Here is a 12,507-nt window from a genome sequence, read left to right as displayed (position 1 = left end):
AATAAGGAAGCCTAGTATCTTTAATGACCACAAGTGATATCACGGCCTTTGCCTTTGTCTCATCTAAGAAATGGCTCACTATTCCTCTGAGATTAAGGCGATTAACTCAGTATTGAACAGCACCCTCTATTAAGCCATCACACCACTTCCTCTGATATGCAGGTGTTCTCATGCCATTGACGGTGACATAATTTTGAAAGCCCTATGGTTTGGGTCCTAGCTTCCTGAGGAAGCAACACCTTCCCTCTGCTCTGCCATAAGAGCTGAGATCCGCTGGTGCTCAAGTCTAGATTTAAAAGCCTGCTGGCAAGGTATTCTCAGTGGATGCCTCTTAACCCTGGAATTTCCTTCCACTTTTAGTTAGACGGTGGCAGAGTCTGTGTTGGCCTTCAGGGCACAGAATAAGACTTCCGGATCAAGACGGGGGCAAGTGACATTTCAGTTATATTTAGCAGTTAGGTTCTGGGGTTGAATCCGTTTTAGGTTATGAAGAGTTAATCTATGCTGCATTAGATTTGTGCTAATACCCAGAGCTGGCTCTGAGGGGTGCCATTTTAAGGATGGAAAAATAAACAAATGAAGTCAAATCCGAGTCCTGCCCATGCTCAGCTCTGCTTAGCCCATGGGATCTGATGTGGAACAGTCAGAGGGGTGCATGGCAGCAGGACAGATGACTAAAGTGGGTGACCCTTGAGACAGAAATGCATTTGCTCCTCTTTGCTACCTAGCCATTCTGTGCATTCACGCAGGAGCAGCCCTAGCTATTGTGCTGGCCAGGGTGGAAAATGTTTTTTGGCAACTATGCCTCTTTCCTCTCCCCGCAATCCTCCCCCTCAGCAGTCAAGCCAAAAAAGTCAGAGTTAAAATGGTCAGCCAGCCGGAGCGGAGCAAAGAATGCGGGGTAGGAGGAAGGCTAGTGGTATGGCACCCCCCCTGGAAGTTGGCGCCCCCAGAGAAGCTGCCCTGCTTGCCTGCCCCTAGAACCGTCCCTGCGTTCACAGCCCAGCTTCAAAGCACAGATGTCATCTGCTGGGAAATACAGAGCAGCAAAGCATCCTGCCACCCCATTTAAAGCAGCTGTCTTTTTTCTTTTCATCACCCCTTTGTGACTCTTGTCACAGTAGGACCCAAATCCTCGTTGCTGTTCTCACTCTGACGTGGCAGCCTGCAAAGAGTCGGGCTGCGGAACATGCCTTTTCCACCTGCCTGAAACATTTATGAGGCTGATCCCCGTGTATTGCGTTTTCAATTTGAGAGCGACATGTGCTAATGTCTCCAGTGGGATTTGAGATGCGGGGTGGGGAGGGGAGTGAGAAATAGAGAGTAAGACATAGAGTTGAGGGGGAGGGGAGGATGCAGATGCATTGAATAGGGAAAGGAACACAGGGATAAAGGCGAGAGAGACTTGGCTAGCAGATGTGAGAGGGAGGCAGAGGCACCACCCAAGCCCCAAGAGGGGTTAGGGAGGCTATCTGAGTCGAGAAGCGGCAACGATGAGCTCTGAAGGGAGACACTCCTCTTTGGCCGGAGAATTGAGGGGCTGTAACACCTAGGTTTAGAAGGGAGAGGCACACAGTGGGGCTGGGGGGGAATGTGAGGCTCTTGGGGGCACTGGGAGATGTGCAGAGGAACTCTCGGAGGGAAGGAAGAGGAGAAGGGGAAACATGAGGTGCTGGCATATGTGAGGGGCCCTCTGGAGACAAGGAATGTCCATAGGTTCTGAGAAGGAATAGGGGTGCTGAGGGGATCCCCAAAGGAAAGAGGAAATGTGGGGGGGCTCTGAATAGTGAGGGACCTCTGGGAGAAGAGAGGCTGTGGGGGACACCAGATGTAGAGAGGGATGTTAGAGGAGCCTTCAGGGCAGTGGGGAAGGAAGGGAGGAGGCAAAAAGCCTTGCTCCTGAGGAATAGGGGAAGATGCAAAGCTCCTACATCTCCCAGTAACATCAGTGGGAGCTGAGGGGACACAGTACCTCACAGGATCAGAGCCATAATTCTTACCTCGTGAATTAATAGTTCCTTGATGCAACCGTTCCTGACTCTCTCACTGAAGTGCGTGCATGTATGTTTGTAAAATTGTCCTGTTCCCAAGGTGGCAGGATGTTGAATGCCATGCACCTCATCTACATCTTCACAGGCAATTTCTTCTGCCTCTCCTGAGATCCCACTGACCATCATAGCTGGGATTAAAGACCCCAGAGCTAATTTCCATCCTCCGCAGTCCTCTGTATGTTCAGTATATGGCAATGCCATTCAGTTCTCTTTGCCATGGTGGCCAGCAAAGAGAACAGTGTCCCAGTTGAATGCATAAGGGGGGGCCTCTAGGACAGGATGCAGGAACCATCTATATGGACAAAAGAGTCTCCCTTGCCAGCTCCTCAATCCCACCCCAAAATGATGATCAGATCCCAACTCTAAGGCAACAACTCCCCAGTCCAACCCATCCAGCCCTGCAGCTTCTGGGATGGGATAGTTTTTCTATATCCTCAGCACCTGCTGTCTAAGAGGGTGAATGAGAGCCTGAAAAGGGAAAGAAGAGAAGGAGAAAAGTTCCCAAAGACGTGATCTCCCTGCTTCGTGGCTAGTCTTGCCATCTAAAATAAACAGGCCTTTAGAAAGCAGGATGTGGGGTATGTATGCATGGGGGATGGGAGGATTACGTGAGAGACCTGCATGTTCACATGCTTTTTATTGCTTTCCCAATCGATTTAGCAACAGGTGATGCAATCGGAACTAAGCCCCATAAACAGAGACTGCATTAGCAGGATACACCTCAGTATCATTCCAGTGGGAGATGGTTGCAGAATTGAAGACGGATTAGGATGTTTCTTTTGTTGGCACTAGAGACATTCAGCACTTAATTGAACAATTACCAGGTATAATGACTAGGGACATTCAGAAACACATTACCACATTTCTAGTTATTAACCAAGGCAGACAGATGAGGCAGGAAGTGTTAGTGAAACCCACGCAGACTCTTTAGTTTGTCTGAGATGAAAGGCCCTCATTGTTCAGTTTCCAAAGCTGCACTTTTGTGTTAATTCATCTCTTCCTCCCTGCCCCATTGCTTCACTGAAGAGGACTGGCACCAGTGGGATCTTCATTCCCGGTTTGTCCCCCTCCATTTTCAGCTCGTGCATCAATCCCATGCCAGTAATGCCGCCTGGAGGGCCCACCTACTGCTGTGTGAAGGGAGTAAACCTCAAGAAGGCAGATGAATTGTTTGGGATGGTACACAGAGGTCTGACTAGAAGTAATGGGATTAACTGGCTGGGGAAATTTTCAGACCGTGAGATAGCAGAACAGTCTCTCAAGGGAAGGACTGGAAGCCCCGTCGCTTGAGAAAATTTAAAACTAAACTGTATTGGCGTTATTAAAGTATGGGAAATATGCCTGGAAAGGAACAATCCTGCCTGGGCAGGGAGTTGGCTGGGTGACTGTAACAGGGTGACCGTCCCCTTAAGGGTAGTAGGGCCTGTAGTGGTCAGTCAACACCTCTTCAGTGGTGTGACCCTTATGTTCTGGGACTTTGCCTTCCCTAGGTCTTCATCCACTCTACAGAGCTAGCTGTTGGGAGAAGGAAAATGGTCCCGGGACAATAGTTAAGGCTTGGGGAAAACCCAGGCTGTCATTTTTTTAAGGGCCTAGGACCAGGAGCCTTACAGAGTGGGCGAGGCAGGGCTCTGTGCTTTCCCAGTGAATTGGGACGCGCTCTGGGAAGAGGATTGTATATGTTTGGTTTCTACCAGGGGCAGAAGGTTTTGCCTGCTGAACTCTCCTAGCCTGCGGGTGAAGGGACTGACTGGGGGAAGGGCCAGCTGGAGGGGAAGCTGGCTGTGGCTCTACAGCTGGCCTAAATTATAACTCTAGCTCCTGTCTTAAGGAGAGAGAGAGTCTGAAGTATAAGCCAGCTCTGGGAAGAGGGTGAGAGCCTCCTGAGCAGGGAAGAAAACTGGCCCCAGGACTCATGGGCCCAGAGTGGCTGTGAACTTCAGCAACTAAAGAAGTTACCCTCTGTAGAATGAGTTAATAAACTAGCCCCCACAAAGGTGGTATATGTTTGAACTCCTGTGGTCTGGATAACTAACTGATCTGGTCTGAAAGAACAGAGGCAGGGTGCTGCGGAGCCACACTTGGCCAGCAGGAGGTGCTGCAAGTCAGGCAAGTCCTTTGACAGTGACCATGGAGTTCTTCTATCTCTGACTTCTGTGATTCTCACTGATGCATTCCTTTAGCCCTGGTGGTCGGATGGGTAGGTCTGTGCAGATTGGTTTGCTGTAGGATTGCTCCTGAGTGCTTGAACGTGAGTGCGCAGGCTTGTTCTTGTAGGGTTGCTTGTGAAGGCTGAGTTGGACACACATCTTGTTATTGTAGGATTGCTCATGGGGGTTCTGCAAAGGAAAAACGTGTCCAAAGATTTTTTTTTTTTTTTAATTACCGAAACATTGCAAGGACTCCTAAAAGAAAGGAGATTGAAATTGGGGCCGGGCATCCTTCAGAATGCGGGGTTTCTAACACCTGAACAGAGCCTTTTATGTGTAATTTCAGACTTGTTCCCTCCAGCTTCTCTTCTCCTAAGGCTTCGTAAGCCATCATTTCAAGAAATCTATCCCTTTCCTGCTGGTGTTCTAGTACTGGTAGCTACCATAGTAAATTCTTCTTTTTTTTTTTCCTGTTGATTTAGAGAGCAAGCTAAGAGTAAACACAGAAGATAGATCCCTGGAGATCTCTGGTGGCGCGGACACAGAAATCGAATGCAGAGTCACATCACTGACCCAGAGGGATTCTCAGTTAGCCATTACCTGGTACTTCTTACCGCCTTCTCCAGCTGATGCTGCCCCACTGCAAATCGTGAGGGCCAACTATAGCAATATCCTGGACTACGGGGCAGAGTTCAGCTCTGCTATACAGAAATCGAAATTCCACAGTGAGAGGGTCTCCAGCAACCTGTTCTGGCTGCATATTCTGTCTGTGAATCATGGTGACCGTGGCAGGTATTACTGCCTGGTAGAGGAGTGGCTGTGGTCACCAGACCGTGGCTGGTACAAACTTGGAAAGAAGGAATCAGGAAAGACCATGCTGGAGTTCAAGGTTTCAGGTAACTATGCTATCCTAGAAGGGATCCTTTATCACAGCATGGATGTCCATAAGAAGCAAAGGCTGGATCTCCAGCTGTACTGAGCTCATGCTAGACACAGCTGTGGTGGAAGGCCTTCCTTGATCAATTATGCAGGCTGGAATGGTCCCTTAGGGATTGCTTCTTCCAACCCCCATCTTGTCCTCTCCCTGGCCTGGCGCGTCCTGCAGCCCGGAGCCCTGAGTGAGCGATTAGGAAGCCTCTGAATACTGTGGTGCGGAGGTCACCTGCCCAAGTGAGCCGGTGGGGCTGTGGAGGCAGGGGCTAGAGCCCTGACTGAGCCGTAAGGGTGGGAGTTAGGACTTGCAGTAGAAGGAGCCCCGAGCGCCTCACACAGGAGCCAGTTACATGTCTTCCCATCAACCCTGAAAAGAATGTGATCCCAGTTCTTAAACAGGGGCCCTTTAACAGGCCATCCACACTGACCCCTTGCCCCGCAACCCCCCCCCCCCCCCCCCACATACTGTATGGAGACTCAGATCAGCCTCGAACAAGCCTGTGTGTGTCTCTTTGTGCTGTGGAACACAGTCCCTAAATGAAGGCCTCTTCCACTTGCCTCCCACACCAGAGAACAAACTCCATGTTGAAAAAACAAACCACAGCATCACAGCCACTGAGAACAAGGACGTGACCATGAGCTGCCTCCTGCAGGGCCCTTCCCAACCAGCCTCTCTCTTCTCTGCCATCTGGTTCCATGGTTTGGAGCACTCTGGGATGAAAACCCTGGTGAAAGTCCACGCCAACGGCATGGTGGAGTATGCTGAGGAGAAGATGGCGGGGAGGCTGCACCTTCGCCGCCCATCCTTCGGTGACTTCAGCCTGGTACTGCGGAGCGTGGAGCCGGGCGATGCAGGGCTGTACTGCTGCCAGGTGCAGGAGTGGCAGCAGGACAGCAGTGGCAGTTGGGTTCAACGGGCGTCGGAAGTGTCGGGGTACACGAGGCTCACTGCGCTGCCTCCAGGTAACGCTCTCCCACCACCACCCCTCCGGCCCATTCCCAGTTCCCCTGCATATGACGTTGCCCATCTCCAGCAAACATCTGCTGCCTCTCTGCAATGTTCCCATGCAGCCAGGGTCGAGGGGCACTGCAGGGTCTGGAAAGGGGAGCACAGCTGGAATAGCAGAGATGACTGCAAGTTAGGGTTCAGCTGCGCTGGGGTCAGTTGCAGGAATAGCCTGCTGCAGGGAAGGGAGGCAGAGCTATGTTGGGGAGGGAGGGCCAGAAGTGCATGGAGTGCTGCTGGTTGGTATGTAGGGAATAGAAAAGAAGGGAGGAGTGCCTGCCAGCAGAAAATATACCTCACGATGCTTTTGTTCAACAACCACCCAGTTCCCTGAAGCCTCTCTTCTCTCTCCTTGTGGGATAGCTGATGACCTGCAGGTGCAGGTTGCAAGCTCAGCAGCTGTGCTGCAAGAGAACCAGGGGGACCTCCACCTAGACTGCAACTTCATCTTGGGATCGCCCGGCATCGGCGGCACCGCCTTCTCCGTCACCTGGTGGAGAATGACCGGGGGAGGCAGAGAAGAGTTATTTAGTGTGAACCACAGCTCTGTGTTTCAGTACGGCCCTGCCACCACCAGCACTGTCAGGAACCGGCTGCGGTTTGAGAGGCCTGGGGAGCTGCAGTACAGATTGACGCTGCTGAGGCCTGAGGTGTCTGACAGCGGGGACTATCAGTGCCATGGGGAGCTGTGGGTGTTCGGCCCTGGGCGCGGCTGGTATCAGAGGAGTGTAAGGCACTCAGGGAACATCACTGTGCTGATTCTTCCAGCAGGTAACCAATGAGCAACTTTCTAAGTCCTTCCAAAGCCTCTCCCTTGCCTCCAGCCCTGCAGGGGAAGGAATGAAGATGGGGCCCAAACCAAACCCCGGAATGGAATATTTTGGAATTTACTAAGGGGGGATCCGAACTCAGTCCCACAGCTGTCCCTTAGCTCTCTAGTGGGCCAGACCCAGGAGCTGGGTACCTCAAACTCTGGAGGGGAGGGGGTTTCCAGGTTTGGCCTGCAAGGTGCTGAGCACTGACTCCGATCCAGCAAAACACTTAAGCACATGCTGAGCTTTAAGCATGTGAACAACCCCACTGACTTCCAAAGAACTATTCTTGTGCTTAAGTGCTTTGCTGGATTGGGACCGAGCACTCAATGCCTTGTGAGATCAAGCCCTCACAGTCCTAACCTGAATCTTGGAGCTTGAACCTGTGTTCTCATTAGACTCTTTTTTTTTTTTTTTTTGGAAAAACTTAGAAAAACCAGGGCTTTCATTCAGCTTGGATAAACTCTTGGGTGGTCATCCGAATCTCTAGAGATTGCAGAAAGCCCCTGGAAATCCTCTGGGAATAGGCTTTCATGGTGATGCTTCCAGTCCTGTCTGTTCTCATAGTTGGCCCCACTGGAAACAACCTTCCTTTGGGGGGTAAACTGGGGTGTGTTGAAGGCCTGGACAAAATTCGGAAATGCAGAGGGATTCTGCAGCAATGAAACTGAATAAACAGAACCAAAGATTTCAAACTTATTTAGTGTGTTTAGGGAGGTGCTGAAGATTTGTCATCACCCATCTGCGGTTAGGATCTCAGTCATCCTCGTAACTGGATGCTAGCTTTCTGTTGTACTGGGATGTTTCTTTCACTAGCTGTTCCTTTGTGTGGATTATTTATTAACCCTCCTTGTTGTTGCTGAGTGAAATAGTAATTGCTGAAAATTTCCTATGGAATTTGGATATATATTTTTGCCAAGTAGTTTTGCATCCTCAGTGTTTTGATTTCCGTAAAATTCCAGGAGACTGGATATTTTTCACAGCGAAGCACACAAACTTGGAAGTGCCACTCACTCGAAAAATGTGTGTGTCCAGGTGAGGATGCATCCCACAGGATTTATGATCTAGAGGAATGATATCTTAAATTCTAGACCCTCTGCTAACACTCCCTGGCCTGAAGAATTCTTATATAGTACTTTTACTTTTATGGGGTAGGGTAAATTCCTCCCATTTTACAGATGGGAGAATTGAGCCTCAGAGTGATGAAGTGACTTTCCCAGTGAAACACAGAAAGTCAGTGTCAGCACCAAGACTAGACATCAGGTTGCTTGACTCCTAGGTCCTGCCTAACTCTCTAGACCACATTGGCTTCCAGGCTAGTCACTTCCTGAACAATCCTAGATCAAAAAAACAACATATACAGCCCCAAACTCATGAACAACCCTATAGCAGCATGCCTGGGTGTTTTATGGCATAAAGGGGAAAACTAAAGGAAACAAACAAAGATACCAGGAATACACCAAAGGGACCATTCTGACCATCGGTGCTAAAGTAGGCCAGAGATGACTTTCTGTGGCCTGTGTTATGCAGATCATTGGAAACTGCTGATTTCTCAAACCTGAAAGTTTATTGTGAAGGGTGTAGGAGGGAAAGAGAGACTCACACAATTGGTTGAGCTGGGATGTGGGAGACCTACATTCAAGCCCCTGCTCTGAATAAGGAAAAACATGGACATGAATGTAGTTCTCCCATGTCTTGTGCATCCCAGGTGAGTGCCATAACCACTGGGCTGTTAGCTATAATCCCCCATTAGTGCTGTGAATATTGAACAGCAGGAGGAGTAAGTATAATTAGCTGCTGTGTTCAATTGTTTTCTGTTTTTTGCAGAGTCAACAATTTCTTCCAGGGTCTGTTCGTCTCCGTCACTGCTCCACTTCATCCTTATCTACCCCCTGATTCTGTTCCTTGGCCTGATAGCTGCTCTCCTCTACTTGTATGTCAAGAACAGGCAGACCCACAAGGAATCGATCTACCAAAGGAAAGGAAAAGAGCTGTGGGTGGATTTGAAAGGGGCTGGAGATGTTGAGCCCACTTATTCTGACCATAGTAATCTGGAGGAAGAGATGAATAATCTGAAGGAGGAAAAAATGGACTGAATGCTCAGGTGGCATGCAGGGGGAAAGGGACTGTGTGCTGCTGTTCAGCATCATATGCTCTGAACCTTGAAAATGTGCATTTTCCTTCAGTCACCTTAATGTGGCAAAGTAAGAAAGTGATAGGAGACAGATTGGATGGCTAAGGTAATTGGGACTGGAGCTTTCTTGCCTCTCTACTTGCATAGGTGCCTATGTGGATCTCCTCCCATAATGGTAGTTTCTGTGGCCTTCATAATATTAATCAATTTATCCTTACAAAATCCCTGTGAAAAAGGAAGGTACGATGCCTATTTTACAGATGGAGCCTTGAGACACTGAGAGATCAAGGCTGAGATTTCAAAGGGACTTGGACATCTAATTCCTGTTAACTTTAATGGGAATAAGGCATCTAAATTCGAGATTCGACTTTGAAAATCTCAGCCTAAGGGACTTGACCAAGGTCCAACAGGAGGGCTGTAGTAGAGCTGCGACCTGAACTCACATCTCCCAAGTCCTAGTCCAGTGCCTTAGCCACCAGACCAACTTTCATCTTCCGTTAGCTGGCTCTAGTGCAGTGGTCAGTGGCTAGGGGCCAAAAATCATTACCAACTACTTACGCTTGAATGGTCTATGAGAGATGAGTTGGTGGGTCTTAATCCAGTTCTCAGGGGAAAGGAGTCTTCGCATCAATAATCACAACTCCAGCTGCCACCAGTTTGCCTCCTTGTTGGCAATCGTATCTGAGTGGGCCCTGGAGACTGGACTCCCCTCCCCTTTCAGAGAGTGGTCCCTTCAGGGCAGGAGGGAAGCACAGTGGCAGAACAGCGTGTGTGTGTAGGGGGGAAATCTAGAGTCGCTCCTATTACTGGGCCTCTGCAGTGCGTAAGTAGAGGCCTTCACTCTCCAAAGCTGTCCATCCAGCATTAAATTCACTCCAAAAACATAAATGTAAAAATCCCCTCTATTTCCCATCCCACCCCACCCCACCCACTGGAACACCTCTGTCCAATGCATGCTATGAATACCCCTCTTTCCGCTAGCCGCTCAGTGCAAAACGACCTGAGTGCCCTGCCCCATCTGCTAATTAAAACTCCAGTTGTACCAGCTCTGGCCCGGAACAGAGCTGATAGGCTCTATATTAGGTGAGGGCTAGCTGAGACTGAAAAGATGTCCATGTGGAAAACACCAAGCGCCTTGGAAAGGTGTCCAAGAAAAGGTCTTATTGTCCCAGCAAGGGAGTTATATGGAGCTGGGGATCACAGAAAGAAACCGCAGCTGCCAGGCTAGCTCTGTGTCACTCATGTAATCATTTTGCTGTGCCAGACTTTCTGTTTCCATCCTTTTATTGGTTGACTCTGGAGAAAGCTGCATATAACTCCCCATGGCTGGCAGGATGGCTGGGATGATGCAGCACCTTTCAGCAATGACTTCAGCAAAATTAAACTCCAGTTCTTTCAATGCAATGCACTGTATGTGTCCAGACTAGCCTGTAAGATGCTTAGGGCAGGGGCTGAGCACATAATTAATACATAAGTGGCAAATCGGGAGATCCTGGAGTTGTCTGGCAGTGTTTTAACTGTGATTCTGCTACCACATGGCTACTCCCACCAGTCTACACTGGTTATTTGGACAGCAGCATTCAGAGCCAGTCAGGCATGCCTCAGAGCCCTGCAGCACAAGAAAGTGAGAGATCCCAGAGGTTCTAACCTAAATATAGAGAATGTCTGTCTGCTCTTTACACCGAATGGACAGATGGACCCACAAAACTACGGTCTTGGAACACTGCCCGCGTGTATGTGATCGCAGATTTCTCATTCTCCTGCAATATCACCTGTGCCCTGATTCCCCGCAGTTAGTGTTAATTCTTATTAAAAGTGAACAAACAGGGTTTTATTATATTTGCCTTACAATTACATTTTTCACACCATACACTCAAATCAGCATTAAAACCAAATAAGGACCAGCTGGCTCAGGGGACTGGTACTAATGGAATATGGAGCCTTTTTTTCTCTAGGTTGCTGGCTCCAATCCAGATCCATTTGGTCTTGACTAAAAGTCTCTGCCATCTGATTTGTCTTATGAAATGTGTGTGTGTGAGAGAGAGCTTTCAGCCCAATCGTTAGTGGAGAAGTGCGTCCGCTTCCCAAACCCCTCATCACAATTTGCATTAACTTTGGTTGGCACTAGGCCATGGTCCCAGTGGACTAGGCACATTAGCAGGAGCTTGTACTGGGGGTGGCTTGCCCTGCTGCTTCACGTGCTAATACCTATGTTATAGACAAACCGGTTCCAATCTCCAGTTTCTGAATGGAGAGACGTGAGGGCTTTAGAGGCCCAGTGACCGCTGGGCTTGTTGCATTCTTACTGGTATTTAAATAGCAGATCCTAACATCCCATTGGCACAGTAGCTTCCTGGAGAATTCCACAGCCAGGCCGGGTGGGCTTCTTTGCTGTGGTCCGATGTTTGTTGAAAATGTTTGAAATCTGCTAAAATAAAACTGATTGCACCTGGTATATCCGTGTTTATTCCAGTGGGGGGAATTATTCCCTTCTTATTGCCACCTCGCCTTTGCCTGACTAGCTACAGGCCGACCCTCACAACACTTCCTTCATCCCTGGGTTGGGAGGCTTAATTAAAGCTTGTAAAGTGCTCTGAGAGCCTTGATTAGATGGGGCTAGAGAAGCACAACACCTTGTGTTTGAATTTCCTGGTTTTGCTGCGTTTCAGCCAAACCTTTGACTTTATTTTAACAAATTTGATTTTCTTCCACGAGTGAACTGACCTATCACTCCTAAAAACCTCCAAAACTTTCCTATTTTTAAAGAGACCATTTTGCCCAGCACTGTCTGAGAAGGAAAGAGACAGAGGGCTTCCAGAACCCTACTTAGCACAGGAATAGAAATGGGGGAGGAGCCAACTTTGTGCATCCCCCTGTTCTGGCCCCTGGTGTAACTTAGACTAGCCTCCAGGCTTCTCTCACTTATGTTGAGCTGCACCTGCCCCCTAGGGAGCATTGCAGCAACTAAGAATAATCAGAGAGTGTAACAGTGCTTCTGCCCCTCCATGCTTTCTGTCCCACCTTGGGAATTCCCTGGGCTAGGGATGTAACACGGTGGGCCGATCTACTGCCTTTATGGCCCTTTTACACCATAAAGCAGCATAGCGGTGGGGATGTTAGAGGGCAATGGAGAGTGCGGCCAAAACAAATCAGTCAGCTGTTAGTCAGGTTTTGTGAAAGCTGCCAGAGAAATATTCACTTCCCATCTTGCTCTGATGAGCTTATCTCTCGACTTGCCTGTCGGCACAAAAAAGAAGAAATCAAGGGAAGGTTTTCTTCAGTGAGCAATTCCCTGTTTTCCAAGCTCTCTTTCATGGGGTGTGAGGAAGAGGGTGTGGATGTCCGAGGAAGCAAGTTGGAAATGGTAGTGGGAAGGAGAGAGCCAGTTCGCATCAAACAACCAGACCCAGCCCTTCAGCTG

At 49.1% G+C, this 12,507-nt stretch overlaps 1 protein-coding gene across 2 annotated transcripts in view; it reads left to right on the top strand.

Annotated features, from left to right (window-relative positions):
* The window catches only part of LOC125631769 (immunoglobulin superfamily member 2), a 30,145-nt gene extending 18,604 nt beyond the window's left edge, over positions 1–11,541 (top strand). For both annotated transcript variants that reach the window (XM_075117954.1, XM_048838999.2), the window contains exons 7-10: positions 4,684–5,097; positions 5,705–6,097; positions 6,504–6,911; positions 8,780–11,541. In XM_075117954.1, coding sequence (XP_074974055.1) covers positions 4,684–5,097; positions 5,705–6,097; positions 6,504–6,911; positions 8,780–9,048 — 1,484 coding nt within the window. In that variant the 3' untranslated portion in view covers positions 9,049–11,541. The remainder of the gene's footprint in view (positions 1–4,683; positions 5,098–5,704; positions 6,098–6,503; positions 6,912–8,779) is intronic.
* The last annotated feature ends 966 nt before the right edge of the window (positions 11,542–12,507 follow it).

This window comes from Caretta caretta, chromosome 1, assembly GCF_965140235.1.
Source record: "Caretta caretta isolate rCarCar2 chromosome 1, rCarCar1.hap1, whole genome shotgun sequence".
In the NCBI taxonomy this organism is placed as follows: Eukaryota; Metazoa; Chordata; order Testudines; family Cheloniidae; genus Caretta; species Caretta caretta.
The sequence above is the reverse complement of the archived record's forward strand: the minus strand, read 5'-3'. Positions and strand labels throughout refer to the sequence as shown.